Below are 19,768 nucleotides of genomic sequence, written 5' to 3'. Positions count from 1 at the left end.
GTTGACGTTAACCAGTCTGATGTGCCTCACGCCGCTGCCGACCCCTTCTTCTCCCACCGACACCCTCTGTTTCAAACCTCCCACCAACAAGTGTGTGTGTGTGTGTGTGTGTGTGTGCACATGTGTAAGTATGTATTTCTTTTACTATTTCTATTTTTTTGACGTGACAACGTCTAATAAATCGATGAACGCCGGCTGCACACACAAAAAAGTGTCCCACTACGGATGTGTCCTGTTATGCTCATTGTACGCATGCGTTGCATCTCTCTTCTACTCGATTGGTACAACCATCGATTTGACTTTTCAATCATATTTTTGTCGTTTGAATTATTAATATTATGTAATTTAACGATTGTCCACCGATTTTCAGCACAATCGGTACCACGGTTATTTAAAAGTAATGCAGAATATTCAAATACGTTTTTAACGAACAATGGTGTTTTACAGTTACACATAATAATTCAAATTACACTCGGGATCTTTTGCACAATGTTTTCAAAAGGATTGTAACACGTTATAAATAAGTTTGGTGTATTTGGGATGCACATTTGTTAGAAAATCATGTTATAAAAACGAAATTATAATATTCCCCTACCGAGAACAAAATTGTTATATATATATATATATATATATATATATATATATATATATATAACACATCTAAAACTATTACATATCTCTAAGCCTCGTGGCCATGCGGTTAGCATCGTTGACTACCAATCCAAAGGTTGACAGATTGAATCCCCGCAGCCACTATACTTTCATTTTTGTACTTGTAAAAATAAATACGGTGCACACAACACTACAGAAGTAATAAACATATTTGAATTAATGAGTGCACATAAAAGTAAATTTATCAATTAAATTGTAGATTTAATTTCACTCCTTTGTATCCATACAAAATAGTGATAATTCAATAAAAATGATTCAATTTTATTCATAAAAGTATGCTGTTGTAGATTTCATCATACAAAAGATAAAAAAAAATTTAAAAAAAAAATTACTTCCTCAAAGAATAACATATTTTTAATGCGTAAATGGTTTGGTTGCAAAAACCTATTACGGCTCAGTCTCAGGCCGAATTGGATAGGCCTATTTCATTATCTTCTGGATCAATCATTTCATCAATGTTTTGTTATGACGTCACATTAAACTATTGTCCGTAAACTGACTTTACAGACAACTAATTTTTTTTTTCCCAGAGTAATTGTTTTCCGCTAATTATTAGGACAGAGCATCACCATGCGCGACCCCTTTCGGCACACACCCTCAATTGAGCGGTGAAGACTTACCCTTTAAAAATTATGAACTTGATAAATAATTGTAAAACTTAGTAATTATTTCTAAATTAACCTGTAATTTTTTTATGGTTTTATATATGTTATGCCTATATGCTTTGCTATATTAATCTACTAACAATAACCACTTCCTGCAGCCATGTCATCCTGGCCAATGGGCAGTCTCTTCCGTTCGCCGTCCGGGGTAGGAAGCATCTCCGCACCTCATCGACTTCAATCTGTTGCTCGTTACTGATCTGTTAACATCTGCCATATTTAAGTTTCTTTAAACCTTTTCTATTCATCTTTGAGACCTACCCCGGTGGTGGACTTTTTTACCCAATAAATTGTTTGAAGCTCCCCAGAGTATTTTAAAAAGCACGATGATCTTTGTACTTTCGAGGCCAGGCCACCCGGTGTCCTGGACTACTTGCCGTTGGCAATATTAACTATAACAACTCCTCCCTGTGTGATTACTTAATAGTCTTGTCAATGTACGTGACGGTGCCAATAAAACCGAATAGTCACCCTGACTAGCTCGTATTCATCTCTCGACCACGAGCTTCCCAGTACAGAGACCGAGGTGTGCGGGGCACCTCAAGACCCCACTGGCAATTCGTCTTCACCGATAACATAGCGTGCCTGCCGCTGAGAGTGGGTCGGTAAGTTACAGTTTATCCGCGCAGGGAGGAATCTATCCTAGCTCCGCATGGGCCATGTCACAGCCCAGGGACAGAGTCGATAGCCAGGTCCATGTGCCAATCCACGTGTTGGCGACCAAGAACTCTATTTACGCCGACTCGATTCCTCCCTCTCTGACAGTGTTATTAGTGTTCTGAAATTTTACATCTATAATCAGGCTTCCTGCAGACAGGAAACATCTGGAGAACTAGGAAAACTCAGGAATTGAAATGTCTTCAAAATCTGGAAAAATTCATGAAAATTTACAGTACCTTAATTATTGAACTTTATCAGTAATTTTTTCATTCAATGAATGTTGTATATTAATGTCTTAAGACTGGTATGTTGGTAGTATGTATTTTTTAATCATAAATTGGTGTCCTTTTAGTAATCAATGTATTATTTTGTTTTAAATCCAAACACACGTGATACCAAGAAGTTTAGTATTTATTTAATGCACAGTCAACTATCTGTACTCACAGTCAATAATGTGTTGTTCCAAAGTTTTATCAAACAAATTTATGATTTTAATTTTCAGGCTGGTAGAATCAGTTACGTAGTATTGATGGAAATTGGAACTGGAAACAGTTTAAACTGTATGTTGTTCTGGAAAACATTCTGTAATCAATTTGCAAGTTATGCATGTTCACTGACTTGCGTTTTGATAATTTGTATTGTATTACTACATCTCACAAGATATACATTTATGATAAGGGTAAAGAATTGTTGGTGATTTGCAATAAAAGTAGTAGTGTAAAAAAAGCTGTTCAACACCAAAATGGAAGTTAATACATCATCTAGCACCACAATACAACACGGGGAGAAGACAACATATTTATGCAATGACTCGGATCACTATTCCATTGCCACTAAGGTGCCTGTGATACTTGGCCATGTGGGAACTCTGCTTTGTGTCAGTGGTAAGATAGCATAGCTCTGGTGCTTTTTTTTATTGAAGTGAAACTTCTAATGCGACTTCCAACAAGGTTGCGTTAAACGTTTAACGCTACCATGGAGGGGGTATGAAAGCACTAATGCGTTAAACGTTCAACGCTCCTGGGGAGGGGGAATAGAAAGAGACAGAGCGCGAGTGAATGCGTGGCACTCGAACGCATGCGCGAGCGTTAGCAACGAGTAGCATCCAATATTCCAACGCAAGAGGGAGAGAGAAAGACAGATACACAAAGGTAGAAAGTAGGAGAGAGAAAGAGAGTGAGTCTGTAGATCCCAAGCACATGCGCGTGGTATTCTTGGTTCTTGCTATGCATTGCAAGCCATGTTAATAAAGTTTGTCTTAAAGAAACAATATGATTTCACTAAAAATCAATTTCTACCCCTTCCTATTTTCATTTCCACATTACGAAGTTTCACTTCTTCCGCGTGGAGGGACTCCACACACTATTTTTTTTATTATATATTATATGGCAGAGAACGGCTGGAGAAATCTGGGAGCTAGTGTGTCTGTCCATTGTGTAGACTTTCTGCCATCATGCTCTTGCTGCAAAGGTGTATCTAACTGAAAATATTTTTTGTAATTCAACTTTTGTCATGGGAGAGTAGGGTTCATATAATGATAAACAATAACTAAAGGAAAAACATGATTTATAAAAAATTAAAAAAAATTGATTAGTTTGTGTAGTGTAATGTAACATGTATGTTTTGTCACAGAAACACTCATGAACTTGCATATTTAATATCCAAAATTATTTATTTTGCAGTCTATGAGTACTAGGAATAAGACAGTTCAATGATATTAGATATTGTATGCTCTTTGCATCAAAAACAGAATCGGTACAGGCCAATGCTTTACACCCGTCTAGGCCTGGATGAAAATAATTTTTTTTTTTTTTTTTTTTTTTGAACAATGAGAGAGTAATGTAAGTAATGTTCTGCTAGGTGTAACCAACTGTATCAATAAGAAAGTTCATACGTAATTATTTTATGAATTAAGTAAATGCATTAGCTGGTATTGCATTTATATCTTAGCACTAATGATGACTTTTGTTTATAGTTAAATGTCACTTATAGGGCAGTTAATACAAGTAACTGTATTTAAGGTTCAAATTGAATTGTCTACCTTCATGTATGTAAGTTTGTTTCCAGTTAATGCTAATGTATATAGACTTACTGGAAATATTATTTAGAAGCTCAAATATCACTGAATATACATCTTGCTTAGACATGAGTAAAATTATGAGCATAATATAAACTCTATACTGATAAAGTTATTGTTGTGCTAAAGGGATACTACTATTTTCAAACTATTGATCACTGTGAAATGTATTTGGATATTTAAAGACATTCACAAGTGTAATCTGGGTCAGTGGCGTAGCCAGGATTAGCGTATGGGGGGTGTTAAGAAGCATGCCCCCCCCCTTCCCCCGTATTAAAGCGGGGGGTCCGGGGGTCCTCCCCCGGGAAAATTTGGATTTTAAGGTGTAAAATAGTGCTATTTTAGCAGTTTTCGGTACTTAAATTTAAATATTGTAATGGTAAAAATTTTATTAATTTTAATATGAAATTTTGTTTGAGTGATGAATAAGAAATTAATTAAAGATTTGGTGCTAAGGGGGGGGTTCGAACCCCTAAAACCCCCCCCTGGCTACGCCCCTGATCTGGGTCAACCCTAACTCCAGATTCTGAGTCATGATACTTTAGGAATAGTTTGGATTAAATCTAATGTGATAAGTAACTAATGTTGAATATTGGATACAATTTCGATTACCTTATTTTATGTTCTGAATAATCATTAAACTTGTTTATTAAATAATTTCTGAAATTTTGTAATATATTATATCAAAAATGACATATCGTTGTTTGACTTGCTTGTTAATTATATGCAATTATTCTTTGCTGGAGTATTAGTAATAATGGAACAATTTGCCTATTTAATGATCCCATTGTCAACCTATCATTATCTAGGGTGTTTGATGAAAAAGGTATTTACCATTGAGGATGATCCATATGTAAATTCAATAGTCTATGACAAAATAAGTAGGTAAGGTATTAATTTTCATAATCTATATGTATCAGTATCCTTAGATTGAACTGCCATCCGAAACATGTATATAACTGTGTTTCATAAATTCTAAGACCTATTACAGCATGTGTGATGAATAAATTGACCAAACCATAGAATAGAAAAAAATATATGATATAAAGCTGAAGAACATTTGCATTTAGTACCTACCATAAATAGTGAAGTCATAAAACACTACAGTGGATTAGTTACAAATTATGTTACTACAGCTTTTTTCTCCTTATTTTTCCTTTTCAGAAGAAAGGGCAGCTGCCCCTTTTGCCCCACCCTGGATACACTCTTGCTTTTCGATCTATAGCCAGGGCTGTTGAGGAAGAGTGTGGGCCTTGTGGGAAGGATGATGATGGGAAGGGGGTGGGGAGGGTATTTATCAATTGGCAAATTCATGGAACCTGGGCACTGGAGGCTTGGTTAAATTGTGAGATTATTTTGTATGTGTGAGTCTACTATAATAGTAGGAATTGTATTACAATTCATTGCAAACCCAAAAGTTATGCGATATGTGTAGATCACTTTTACAGTTATGGCCATGGTAACCTTTTCAATTAGGTAATAATTTTTTTTTAACTGTGAATTTGAAAAATTGTAGCTACATTTTATTAAGTAGGGCTAGGAGGTCAGACAAAATTATTTTCCCCTGGGCCCCTTAGTTACAATGGTCATGAGCCCAGGGTGCACTATTCTGCAGCTTATCTAATACGTATGACAAAGAAATAATAGAAACAAGGATTGAAAGAATTACCGCTTATGAGAATGTCTACCACGCTTGCAGCTTAACAAAAATCTGATTTTGGCGCCTCTGGATGTAGCCTAAAAGTCATTCATCTTTAGTTGTGCTCCCAAATTGTGAAATTTTGGAATAATTTTCCTCTCTCTCTTTCTCTTTCTCTCTCTCGCTCTCTATCCCCCCCATCCTCCCCCCCCGCTTTATAAGGTCAAGTAACCAATAACTAGAGCGAAGGGTTGCTTGGATTCGGTTAATTACATACAGTAGAATAATTTTAATGTTTCTAAAAGCAAAATTATTTCAGTTCCATAAATTACTATTTAGTTATGCGACCGACTTTGTGCGAATCTTGAAGATTTCATAAGGTAATGTATTTGTTACAATTAATCACTTTCAACTTAAAACCTTTTTAGAAAATTACGAGAGATATATCTACAAGTATAAATTTTCAATAATGAATTTAGAAACTACTAATAAACTTCTGAACCTAAGATGGCAACTGTTGGGTTTATTACTATTAGTTGTGTACAAACACGTGACTGACTGCAAATTTGGTATCGTTTTGCTGATATTACGGTAGGGAAGTATATCACTTTATAGGGTAATGTACCTGATGTAATAAATCATTAAGATCGTCGTAACGTCTTTCATAAGTACGTAGATATAATCGATTTAAGAGCTCAAAGGTTAAAAAAAAAAGTGTTATCGAACGATCGCGTGTAGTTGTAGGCATTATGTCTTGTATGTTCGTTGGCACCACTGTCTGACTATTTCTTGTTTCGACTTGCGTATGTTTCAAGATGAAACATCCAATTCGCGAAGAATCAAAACGCTATAATTTGTAACTTATTTAGTTTAAATTTATTATTATTATTAGATGTAAGTGTTTTGTCGTATGTGTGCCTTGTTTTATTTAAGGTATATTAAGTTAATAAATTTCTTGGAAATAGTAATTACTTAGAATAAAATAACATTAAAAAGTGGAAAAGTGGATATTTATTTACCTAACCGCGCGTACTGTACGTAAAGGCCCACAGATAATCAATTTTAAGCATTTAAACATTGATTAAAATACGAAAAAAGCACGGCGCCTGACCACAACGGGTCTAAACTTAACCCTATTACTTCTTTATTATCGCTGTTTTAGACTTTGAGTTATTAATGTTGCTATTTTTTAAGTGGTACCGTAAAAAAAGTACTTTTTGACCGAATTTCATTATAGTGCAGGAATTTATAAATCAAATGAAGAAATATTTTTTTCTTTTGGCAAGTGCGCTTCCCTGCTATGTATTAAGTGTAACTTCATCGTCCAAACACAATCAAAAGAGAAAAAAAAAATATTCTTCACAGTTTATTCAACACATGCATTTCCTTATTTATTAAATAAAGTTCTCAAATAATGATGGAGTAGGACATTCGGAACTTCTGATTAGCCTAAAATGTATAATGGTTTTTAGTAATAGAACACTATTAAGCAAAGTTAAACCTGGTGCAAACTTTCCTTATTACAGGGTAATTTAGAATGATCTTCAGGATTCTAATATTTTATTGTAAAATAAGTCTTTTAATGGATATGAATGTGTGGGATATTAAAAGTTTTGGAAGAGAACAAAGTTTTAGATATAACTTAATACACATCAATATGAGTGCCATAATGGTATAGTGCTGAGAAAATATAGGTAATTATCGGACATTGTAGCTTTTTAGAATGGAAAGAAAAAAAATGCAAAATATTGTTTTCACACACTTCGCATGTCCCTAAATTTATTCCAAAGGGAGGGTTTCGTAATTCCTATTAGTTTGTGAAAAAATTGTGTTGTTTCTTTAGTGATGATATGAAACCGTAGGTTATTGGAACTTGGATGTTCCACTATCTACTGTAATTTCTGTGTTTTACCCCAAAAAAAAAAAAAAAAAAAAACTTTGTACCAAATCTACAAATGCTGAATCAATATTTAGTCATTGGTTGTTAGTGTATTGCACCAGATTTTGTAAAAAATTACAGCAAAAAATTCTTAGTTCACTTCAGCTGTTGTACCCTGTCCAAATTTTCAGTGCTTATAAATTTGTGTATGGTGGATTTGTTTAAGTGTACTTTCTTTATAATGATTGAAACAAATCTGAGGAGTACACGTAGAGGTGTAAAGATGGTGTGTGCTCTAGCTTCAGCTTAAAAGGGTTTTCTTAAGAACCACTCAATTTTTAGCTTGGGTCATATTTTAAAGGCATTTTTAGAACCATCATGTGTCCATACATGCCATGTCAAAATATACATTAAAAGTACCTTAAACCTTCAAAAAATGGTGTTTTGGATGGTTGTTCATAAAATGTACTCTTGTATAAAAGCTTCTTAATGATAAACTGCATTCTTTTATACATGTTTAACTGTAATTTTTTTTGGGAGATGGATTTTCTAAAGGTTTTTAATTTGTTTATGCATGTGTTTGTTTCAGTGAGATAATTTGTTTGGAGGCTCGTGTGAACAATGAAGGTGACTGCGGTATTGTGTAATCACCACATTGGTCGCATGATACGACACCTGTGGAAGGTCAAGAGTAAAATCGAACCCATTGACCGTGGGACTGAGGCCGCCCTCGCCCCGTTCGGGATCCCCATCACAGATCCGAAGGATTTTCTCGCGAGTCGTCTGAACAAAGTTGAGAAGTGAGGAGAGTTCAATGCCATTTCTCGTGTCTTGTTTTAGTCTTACACTTTTTTTTTTCTGGTTGGGGTGGACCCCCGACTAGATAAAAAAATTTCTTCGGTTGTACCCACCCAATCTCTCCTTTCATCCCACAATCTGCAATGTAGTCTGATGCACCGTGATCTCGCAAACTGTCTGTCCCCATCCCCATTTTACTTCTGTGACTTTCCCCATTTCCAAGTCTTTTTGCTTCACCACTGCGTTCTTCTCTTCACAACTTCCCCTTTTTACTGATCTTAGTTTGAAAAAAAAAACTACAAAATGTAACTAGCAACTTTAACTTGGTAATCATCAAATTGATTTGGCTGTTAACGAAATGTTAGTCTGCCCTCTAATTGACTGTTGAGTAGCATCGGAAAAGCTGTAAGCATAAAACCATAAGTAGTTGTATTATTATTCTAGATTCATTTCTGCGAAGAGAAGTCAGTATATTTGGATGTATTTTTTCAGATATATGTATACTATGTAATTTTTCATTAGTTAAAAAATCATATTTTGATTCATATTATAAAACTAGGGTAAATTAGTGATCTAACACAAACAAAAACTTAACATAACACACATTTCATTGAAATCAAAATGTTTTGTAGTAAAAATTATTGTATACAAATTTTTTTGTTATTTCAACAGTAAATATTTTTTGAACAGAAATTTTTCTTATTGTTTACAGATGCAAAAGCAACATTTTGACTTTTAATTAATCTAATTAATAGAAAGGTGTGGAAAAATATTTTTTTAAAAATTTATTTCTAATACAGTGAAACCTAATTAATAAAAACTTGTTCATACAAAACACTCATTAATATAATACAAAGTGTTTTTCTACAGTCCCTATAAATTACATAGGAGTTCTAGTGCTAAGTAATTTGTTAATTAAAAAAGTAAAATTTTTATGTAATCTAAGTTGTTATAATTCTAAGGGTAAACAGTTACATGTAGTAAAGGATTGTTGATACATATTTATAATATTACTGATTGCATTGTTTTGGCTCATAGGTTAGGGAAAAATGCTTAGAAATTTTATTCTTCAAAAATGGTGGTAATATATAAATTTGTAAACCTTTGCTTTATTTATTCTTCTGTCTTACATCCTTTTAAATGTGATACAGTAGTAAATAATTTTTTAAGTCACATTTGTAGCTATGCTAAAAACCTAAAATTGTATTTTACAATCCCTAAAGAAAGTACACATTGTTTGCAAGGGTAAATATGTAGTTGGGCTGTATTTGCGAAAAAAAATGTCAAATATCTGAAAATACTTTTATTCTATGCTCTTTAACTTCCTCTTTTCATTAAACCTGGCGGAGATAAGAAATTCCAAATACATACTCTAGGAGATATCGCCGTTCTTATTTTGTAATACAAGACCTGTGCAATCATTCGACCGCCAAAATTATTTATTTTGCCGTGTGTTCGTGAATGCCTAATTAATTTAAATGGTCGATTAGGTCAGGTCAGTTACATTATAAATACTTTCAAACTAAGCGGACATTAAAAATAATATGAATTAATTTTAATGGTTGTTTAGTTTTAAAGTATTTATAATGTAACTGACCTGACCTAACAAACTGGGACAAAGGATGAACAGTAGGAACTCAACGTAATTTTTTTTTTTTACTTATTACTTGCGCAACAAAAATCAAATAACAAATAAAACATTAAAATTTGAAACGTTAAAAACTCACCTTAAGTTAGAGGCGGGTACAATTCCTTTGCCATTAGTAGAAAATGATGTAGTCGTTCACCTCGTTGCGAAAAAAAAAATCCTACTCGTAAACAAGAAACAATGGTCAATGCCGCATGAATGCACAGGTATTGGGATGAAAATTAAAAATTTTGATATCTCCTAAAGTATTTGGAATTTCTTATCCCCGCCGGGTTTAATGAAAAGAGGAAGTTAAAAGAGCATAGAATAAAAGTATTTTCGGATTTTTAACATTTTTTTCCGCAAATACCGCCCAACTACATGTTTACTGTTTGCAAGTTTTAAATTTGTTTTGAGATTGATTTATAAATCATAGAAATTTTGCGATTTTATTTTGAAATATTTTGGTTAATACGAACCTAATTTTTGCAACGTGATAAAATTATGATCCCTTCAAGTTTGTCTTATTGAGGTTTGACTGTACATTTCACCACCAACTGTTTTCTGCACGTGTGTTCCCGAGGTTCTTGCATGTATGCATGTACGCAGCACCCAGGGGCGCAACAACTATATTTCCAAAGGGGAGGACAATATACCTTTCTATAAAGAATCATCGATCTCCCCCTTATTGAAGCGGGGGGGGGGGGGGGGGGGGGGGGGTCCGGGGTCCTCCCCCGGGAAAATTTGTGTTATTTCAAGGTGGAAAATGGTGCTATTTAAGCAGTTTTATTATATCTAAAAATTGATTACACAGCACTTTCTTTGCCCTCGTTGAAACTTCAAGGTTTCAGAGGGGGGGCAAAATACCCTTGTTGTTGCGCCCCTGGTTGCACCAGGTGTCGTAGCCACGACGGAGGGGAAGTGAGCTGTGCCGAGACGAGCTGGTGTTGCGATGGACAGGGTTCACGTGGAAGTGGTGGGGGCGACGGAGCGGCCGAGGGCTCGCGACCGGGACCACCCGCTCCACCACGAGCAGGAGTGCCACCTCTACTCCAGCGGCGACGTGCTGCTGAAGGGCCTGGACCAGGCCAAAGTGCTGACCAACACCGTGGAGGTGCGGGAGGGCCTGCCAGACGCCCTGACTCGGGCGTCGGGCGGCGCGGCGCACCGAGTGGAGCTTATCGAGAGGTACCACCGGCTCGCTGTGGGAAAGGTTTTGATGTAGATTAAAAACTGACGAAAACTAGCTTCTACCGTGCAGCTTAGGTTCCCCCCCCCCTTCCCTTCTTCGCGACAGAGAGGGGGAGTGACGGAAATTCTCTGTCGCGAAGAAGGGAGGGGGGGGGGAACCTAAGCTGCCGCAGTAGAAGCTAGTTTTCGTCAGTTTTTAATCTCCCATCGAAACCTTTCCTACAGCGAGATACATAGTAGTAGGTGCGTGTTGGGCCTGATTGGCACCAGAGTTCTATATCACGAGAAGAAAATATATTTCAGGAGTAACAACTTCTGATAAGGGCTCAAAATTTGCATGTGTATTCGCACGTACAAAAAATAATAATGAAAAATAATCATGTGTAAGATCTTAATTTAAGTTCATTCAAAGAACCAAATGTATTGGTAACATTATCTGGCTTCTAATTCCATCCGAGTTCCTCATTTTAGTTACCGGATGACAGAAATTATTATATTTACAAACCGTGCAATCCATTTTGAGCTCGTGCATTAGGGCTAAAATTTTTAGTGATTTTGGTTAATAATCTAGTTTTTATGATTCTTCAGACTCGCTGTGTTTTTTTTTTTTTTTAAATTATGAAAGGTAATCTTTCTTAATAATTTGTAAGTATGAGTAAGTAGTTTTATATATTCTATTTTCATAAGAGTACATTATTTTGGTGCTCTTTGCCTATTTCACAAATTTTTCATGATGTGACCTGGAACTCGTTACGAGTTACACCCACACCATACCCAACTCTCCAACTGATAAGAGAGTGGTAAAATTATGTTGATTTAGTCAAAGACATCTGAGATTCTGTTTTTTGATTAAATTTTGGCATTTATTACTCTAGTATATTAGTCTCTTTTTTTTTTGTCCACCCACTTTTTCTGCACTCTGTGACAAGTTTTGATGCAATTTTCAACAGTTTGTGGTATGGTAGTGTGGTTTCAGTATCTGGCTGATGAGCCAAATATTTTGGGTTTGATTCCCGGCTAGGAAAATTTTATTTCTGTGTTAAGGACTGGGTAATGTGTGTGGAAGGCTACGGGGAACCATCGTGGAATCATCTCACCTAGTCTGGCCTAGTCACGCCATGTCCATATCTGTTTGGTGAAGACTGGAAGTGCAGACCAGTCTTTCATCATTTATTAATTATCCAACAATCAGCCATAATTTATTAACTATGGAATACATTTATTTATTTTTGTTCTGTGTATTCCACATGGAGTCAAGGGTCCTAGATATAGAACATGTCAAGTCATACAATGTAAAATATTTAAAAAAAATATCTGTGTACTTCCTTAAATACAATACTTAGTGCATTATTTCCAGAAAAAATTACTGTACAGTGTATACGTAGTAAATAATAGTAAAATAAAGTTTAGGTAACAGTTTTCATAAATAAAATTTTAGCACCTTATACAATAGTTGGAACAGTTACTTTAAAATATCAGGTCAGACAAACAACAGTTATATTTATTTATTTTCTATCAATTAAAGAATTTGTTCAGAGAGTAGGAAAGATGTTCTATAAGTATCCACTATCCATAAATCAGGGTGTCCACATTATGGAAAGTCAGGAAAATTGGAATTGGTTTGGGAAAGTCGATGATTTTACTGTAAATCCTGGAAAAGTCATGGCAATTCCCGAATGATAATAATTGAGGTGAAAGTGTTCTCCATCTGCCATTGTTCAGACTGAAAGATTTTTTCTATTTTTTCTTTCAAACTGTATTTTGTTGTATAGTCATACACACTGTAAAAGGGCATATGCAAGATTCTGTGTGAACTAGTACAGCTATAGGGATAAATTTTCCAGAAAATTTTAAAGTAGGTAAATAATTTAAAAAAATTAGAGAAATTTGTAAGTTTGGTTATAGAAAGTTTGGGAAAATTTAATTACATTTTTTCGGGAACAGCCTGATTATCATCCCTCATTTTATTAACTAATCTATCCATCTTAAAATGATAATATATTAATCAATTCACCAATTATCACCTATCATTCACCATCATTTATTAATCAATCCAATTAATTATCATATATCAATCATCACTCATCTATTATCATTGTAAATCATCCATCCTTCAACATTCAGTCATCCTTCATTAATCAATTACCCATAATCATCAATTATCATGTAAGGAAAAAAACTGTATACAAAGTACTCTATTTCATAGGTATTCTCACTTTATAGTACATAGGTAATATACATTTTCAGATCCTTGCAAGATGTAAAGCATTAATAAAAAAGTTCAGTATAAATTCAAAAAGTTCAGTTATGTTATCAAGCACCAAAACTATAGCTATGTTTTTCATTAGAAAATAAATTTACTCAGCTTTGTTTTTTAGACTCATTTTTTGCAAAAAAAAAAGGGTGCGTGTACTTATGTATGTGCGTGAGAAGTTATACTTCTTTGGCATCATTAAAAAATAGTTTTTAATTGCATGCAAATTATTAATTACAGTAAAATAATAAAAGGGCTGGAAAAAGATAGTCAACACAGTCAATAAAGTTCAGTTTAAATTAAAAAAATTAAATAAATAAAATTTAGAGAATTATAAGTATATATGACATAATTTGTACTAAATATTATAAGATTCTTAATTTTAAATATTTATTATTTAATATTTTAAAAGAAAATAAATTTAATAATTAAAGGATTTAATTAAAGTTTATTCATTTTTTAAATATTTATTATTTTCTTAATTTAATATTCACTTTTCATTTTTATCAAAAAGTTTTCGTTAAATTTGTTCATTTATTTTTATAAATAATTATTATTTATTCAATTTAATAATAAATATTAAAAATTAATATATTAATTTCATGTTCGATTTTAATTTTTAACACAAATTTTTTATAAAATGTTTTATTAAGTTTATTTCTTTATTTTGTAAATTTTAAATAACCAATAATATATATTTAACATTAATAATTTAATAATATTTAGTATTAATTATATTAAATAATAATATTTTAATTTATATCCATAAATATTACATGCAGATAGTTAACCTCAGTTATATTGCAGCACTTGAAAAAGTATAAAGGCACAATTTTTTGTACTAATATTTACGAGTAGTAAATAATTAATAATATTAATCAAAATATTCAATTTAAATCACTACTGAATATAAATTATTAGCACATATTACATATATAATTTCACTTGTATGAAACTAAAACACGTGTTGTGAATGTAGAAACTAGAAACATGTGGATAAATACATACTGTATTATAAATATGAAAACAGTGATCAGAGGCGACGAGTGTGCCAACATGCGCGACTAATAGAGGTTCTATTTCTATTTTGTTGGTAGCTTTTTTTCGAGACTTCATGAGCCTTTTAGCGGGCAGCTTCAACCTGTTAATTTTTTTACAGTGATGCACGCGCATCTTAAAATTTCACTCTCATCATTTTTTCATAACGCGCGTAAAGAAGTATAACTTCAAAAACTACATTAAAAAGAGATTTGAAATAGTATCTGCTAATTTGAGCTTATTAACAAAAATCCAAACTCTAGAATTCAAGCATAGAATTAATTCAGAGCTTGTAATGTGCCTTGTAAGACTATAAAAAATTAAAATTTTGGGCATTTTTGACTTTATTTACAGCTTATACACTAAGTAAGCAAAATGATTGGTGTGTTGTTTTTTATATATATATTTGCACAGCATTTAAATGAATGTTTCATCATCAGGTGCATCCGGTCAAGTAACATATTCGAAGCAAGATACGAGAAGTTACCGAGGTACATAGACCCAGCGCGCCCGTATCACCACCATGCTCGCATCTGGGGGATTACAGACATACGTAAAACGTAAGCACTGACCCATTTGATTGTGTATTTTATCTTAACCATATTTATTTTTGTCACTTAAGTTGCTTGTCTCTCCCCCATTTCCCTTACTTTCTTGTACATTTACTCAGTAAGAGCATTTCATCTACAGATAATGCATCTCAAGATTCTGTGTATAGACTTGAAAATGTTTTTTAGTCTTGTAGCATACATAAATATGATTAGGTGTATAGTATGGGCCAAAATTCTTGCCAGCTGTCAGTACGTGAGTGAGCTTGGAATGGAAGGGGCATGACTAAAGAAGTTGAAAAATCAGTTTGGATGTGACATTTTTCTTCGAGTGCTATACCTGTTTAAAATACACTGACTGTGTAGTGCTTAACATGCGATGAAGCCGGGTGGCATAGAAAAATAATTGTTTTTGAACAGCTGATGTGTAACAGTGAGTTGCGGAGTTGTCAGTGTTTGGTTCGCAAGGTTTCAGCATACTACTGGGATATGACACACAGTTAAAACTAGCAAAACCAAACCAAAATGATAATTCAAATCACTGCCTGTCTGAAAAAGAAAATTAACGTATTTGTTAACAGCTTTGTCACACTGTCAGTCTTTTGCTTCCAAAACCTTCCAATAAGTGTGTTGTGTGGAAGTTGGATGGATGACATCACTGAAAATGTCACTTGCACAGCCATGTATGTTTGACATGTTGGATGACTTGAGTTTCCTAATCAAGATATTTGGCGTATAGTATGGGTCGTAAAATATGTTGGGTATTGAATGCAATTGGCCAATCAAAATTGTGCCAAGCAAAAACGGAAATGTCATCCTTTTCTGTCACGACGATTCTTTAAAATGGCGAAGAACACATGTGCGATTAAAGAGGTTATAAATGTAAAATAACAAAATTAATGTTTATATGAATGTTGTGTGTGACAAAACATTTTGTTTGTAAAAATGAAATTTAGATCCTATAACTTAAAAAAAAAAAAACTGAACATTTATTTCATCATGTAAAAAATATTATTGTAAATTAAATTTATACATGTTAAAATTTTTTAAAAATTCACAAATATAACAAGTTGAAAAATTCCATTCAACAATCTGATGCAGTATTTATTTTAAAAATTTAAAAAATAATTTTGATAATTTTGAGATAGCTCAGACCAAAAATAAACTTTGGTAGTGTGACATGATTTAATTAAAACATTTTGAGGTTATCTGTCCAAATTTATGTTATAATTATAATTTGGATCTATTCATCCCAATTTTTGGCATATTAAGGCTCAGACCTTCTATACCTTTTGCAACAAAATGTTTAGTAACAGGCTCTAGTTTGAGAGTGCCGGGAGGAAATAACTTTTTAATTTGCGTGGGCAACTACAACTGTCAAGATAATTTACACCAGTTCACAGCCAAAGCTTATGTTGTGTTGAGCCAAAAAAGGGTCACACAAAAGATTTATTGCAAGCAGTATCAAATCATTTGAAATCATTGCAAGATGGCGAGGCATAAATCCCCATCGGAACAAAAAACAACTTTGTAATATGTACTTAATAACCATTGCAATTTTGTGTTGAACGAATTTAGCACTATAACTCCGATGCAATTTCTGGGGTGTGTAAAGATACTTTGTATTAACTTTGAATATATATACTGTATAGAAGTCGCGAGTGGATAGGATTTACTCTACGTTTTTCAGGAGCATATGATGAGCAGCTTTGAGCAGCTTGGGAACTTCACCGCTGCAGTGCGCTGCCGTAACATCCTGTATCGTCTTAGGTTGTTATGTACACGTTAGAGCGCAGCACTGTCGCCCGCTGTCATTCCCTCGCACCCCCCACTCAACATTCACTGCAGCTCAAGGTCGTTCAACGGGAGTTTGTGCGTCACAAAACTGTAGGGATGAGAGGTGGAGTAGAGGGTGGGTGGAGGACAACGCGTGTTTGAGGGAGGGTGGGGAAGGGGTGTTTGAAGAGTTCGACACTTGTCCGCTAGGGACCACCACAAGTCGATGCCCTAGAGATGGTGGCGATTGCGGCGGTGAATTAACCAACCACCTCAAAACCGTGTTAGAAATTTGAACCTGGGCTGGCGACTTCTATACTGTATATTCAAAGGTATTAATGAGGGTTTCACTGAGAGTTAGTGCAGTGACGTCGCAAGTGGTGATGTCGCAGCGAGCTGCTGACCTCGCGGCTGGTCCAGCTGTGCGGGGCCGTGAGCGGGGCGTCTCGCCGCGTCGTCCGTGACGGCCCCGTGAGGGTCACGCTGGGCAAGGACGGGGAGCTCCTGCAGCTGTCGGTGCGGGCGGACGCTCTGCTGGTTTCGGGGCGGCCCCTGCCGGCCCTCGCCGGCGCCACAGACGCCGACGGCTCTCCCCTGCCCGCGCTGGGCCCGGTTCACCCCCTCATCTCCCTGCGGACGGACAACTTCTACGACCAGCGCGACGTGTACCGTGAGTGACATTCAGGGTGTGCTCCGACTTGTTGTGCGTACAGTTTGAGCATGTTTAGTGTAGTGTATAAGACTCTGGACATTTCAAACTTCCCGCCCTGCAAGGGCATTGTGGTTCGGTCACTCTGGAGTGGGCCGTGAAGTAGGTTGGTGCACCTGCGCACAGGAAGAGGACAGTCTTGAGAATCAACATGGTGGTGGGTGGACGTCGGTTACTATCGCGACTCGTTTTCAATCGAGCTGTAGCTGGTCACAAATGTTGCATCCGCTAATTATTTCAGTCCACATCTCATCGTGCAACAGGGTGGTAGGCTTCGAAAGTACTGTGCTGTTACACTCGTACAGAGTAGCTTACGTTAATTGTTTCGTTTGACTAGCATCAAAATTGTAATCATGTTTATTGTATTAAAATTAATGCCGTGATATGTACAAACAAATTTTTGCTCCATGGCACATGATATACCTTTGGTAAAACAGAAAGAAAAAGGTTGTTATTACATATAACGGAGAGGAGAATAAGCAGAAGAAAATAAGAAGTGTGTGTTCATTTGGAATTGTGATGATTATTCATAAAAGATATAAATTGTTATAAATTTGGTGTTCCAGACTATATCAATGAGGACCTTTATTACTCACTCAGTGGTCTGAAAGTAAGTGGTCTTATGCTCGTTGCGTAAATAGCTAAGCCGGCGCAGAATTTTTTTTAAATATTCATCTACCAATATAGTAAATTTAAATAGTTACTGCTGAAACCAGCACAGTACAGAGGGTGCAAATATTACTACCCAAAGCTACGATGGCTAATAAAAAGAATTCATTGTGTCAGAATAATGACTTGATGTCAAAAATGATAATTATGACAAATAAATCTCTGCCGATCTCCAAGGTTCGCCAACTTGCTGTTGATAATAGGACAACATGTAGTTTATGTGAGTGTTATATGTGAAAGATGTTGCGATGATTACCAAAGTTTTGCTTTGCAATAATATTGACGGTTGCTGGAAAACTTAGAATGAGTAAAGAACTGAGGAAAATTTAAAATTATGCAGAAAGTCGCATATATAATTGGACAAAAATACTATTATTTTTTTAATGATTTTGATATTCGAATAAAATTTTGTTTGAGTTCTGAGTTTTATGTAATTTTCCAATACATTTTGTTTTTAATATGTATAAAATACCGTCGATTTTGGTCATTTGCGGTCAGTGGCCATTGTACATTCATGATACTTTTCCTCGCATATCATCTAACACGTCATTCACAGTTTTATCGATTGATAAAATATTTACTGCGTGATATAAGAGATGTGTAATTATGTAAGTTACTAAAAAGATTAATATATTTAATTAAACTGTTGTTGCAAGAAGAGAGAGCACTTGTAAAAAATTGTAGATATCAGTACTGTTACTTGTTTTACAGAAATGTGACTTTTCACATTTTTTTATTCACATAGTTTCATATTAAAAGTACAAAATCTTGGGGAATGGTAGAATAATAGGTGTATAGAAAAAATAAATAGATCTAGTAAACTTCAAAGTTATCAGTGTTGAATTTTTGAATATGCTACTTTTCCTCAAATATTTAAATGAACTCTTTTCCTTGAGACTAGAATTTTTATAAACACTGGAGATTCCATGGTATTCTATCAGCCCATCCCTATTCACTTTGTAGGAATCCGATCAACAGCCAGCATATTTTAAGGGTCAAATAGAATTATATTTGCGCTCTATTACCATAAGTCAAATTTTTTTGTCTGCCATTTGCACAATAAGTGCATGTGGATTAAGAGAGCTGTACTATACTCAACACTTTAAATATGAATAATGGGTGAGGATGGGGGGGGGGGGGGGTGGTAATAAAATTAATCATTGATGTTTTCAGTGTTTGCATCAATTTGTGTGTCAGGTTTTAGATTCTTACAATCCTTGCACACGCATTTTCAGGGCCTTTGAGAGAGGTAGCCCAGCAGAGTTTTGAAATTTCTTTTTATGCGTGAATTTACTCTGATGTTTGGATGAAAAATACCTTTGATAGCTAATAGAATTTAAATGGAAAACATTGCATGTTATGCAACACACACAGATCATGTTGGGGGTTTGTAAAGTTGTATATTAAGTAGTATGGAGAGGCCCTGATTAAATGGGCCATTAGATTCTCTCACTGGCCCTGCGCCCATGTTTTTATAGTTATGTTTAAATCCTCGAGCCACAGAATATCATCAAGGCCGTAGTATTTAAAAAAATTGAAATGTGAGGAAAATGATTCAAAGAAAAATAT

At 34.7% G+C, this 19,768-nt stretch overlaps 1 protein-coding gene across 2 annotated transcripts in view; it reads left to right on the top strand.

Annotated features, from left to right (window-relative positions):
* Positions 1-6,444: 6,444 nt before the first annotated feature.
* LOC134538357 (large ribosomal subunit protein mL37) overlaps positions 6,445-19,768 on the top strand; it is a 34,203-nt gene continuing 20,879 nt past the window's right edge. The window contains exons 1-5 of one of the 2 annotated variants that reach the window (XM_063379611.1): positions 6,445-6,604; positions 8,179-8,389; positions 10,975-11,202; positions 14,938-15,057; positions 17,214-17,491. In XM_063379611.1, coding sequence (XP_063235681.1) covers positions 8,211-8,389; positions 10,975-11,202; positions 14,938-15,057; positions 17,214-17,491 — 805 coding nt within the window. In that variant the 5' untranslated portion in view covers positions 6,445-6,604; positions 8,179-8,210. Of the gene's footprint in view, positions 6,644-8,178; positions 8,390-10,974; positions 11,203-14,937; positions 15,058-17,213; positions 17,492-19,768 lie in introns of both variants that reach the window. The other variant, XM_063379610.1, reaches the window with a different exon arrangement.

This window comes from Bacillus rossius, chromosome 13 (assembly GCF_032445375.1).
Source record: "Bacillus rossius redtenbacheri isolate Brsri chromosome 13, Brsri_v3, whole genome shotgun sequence".
Classification (NCBI taxonomy): domain Eukaryota; kingdom Metazoa; phylum Arthropoda; class Insecta; order Phasmatodea; family Bacillidae; genus Bacillus; species Bacillus rossius.
The sequence above is the reverse complement of the archived record's forward strand: the minus strand, read 5'-3'. Positions and strand labels throughout refer to the sequence as shown.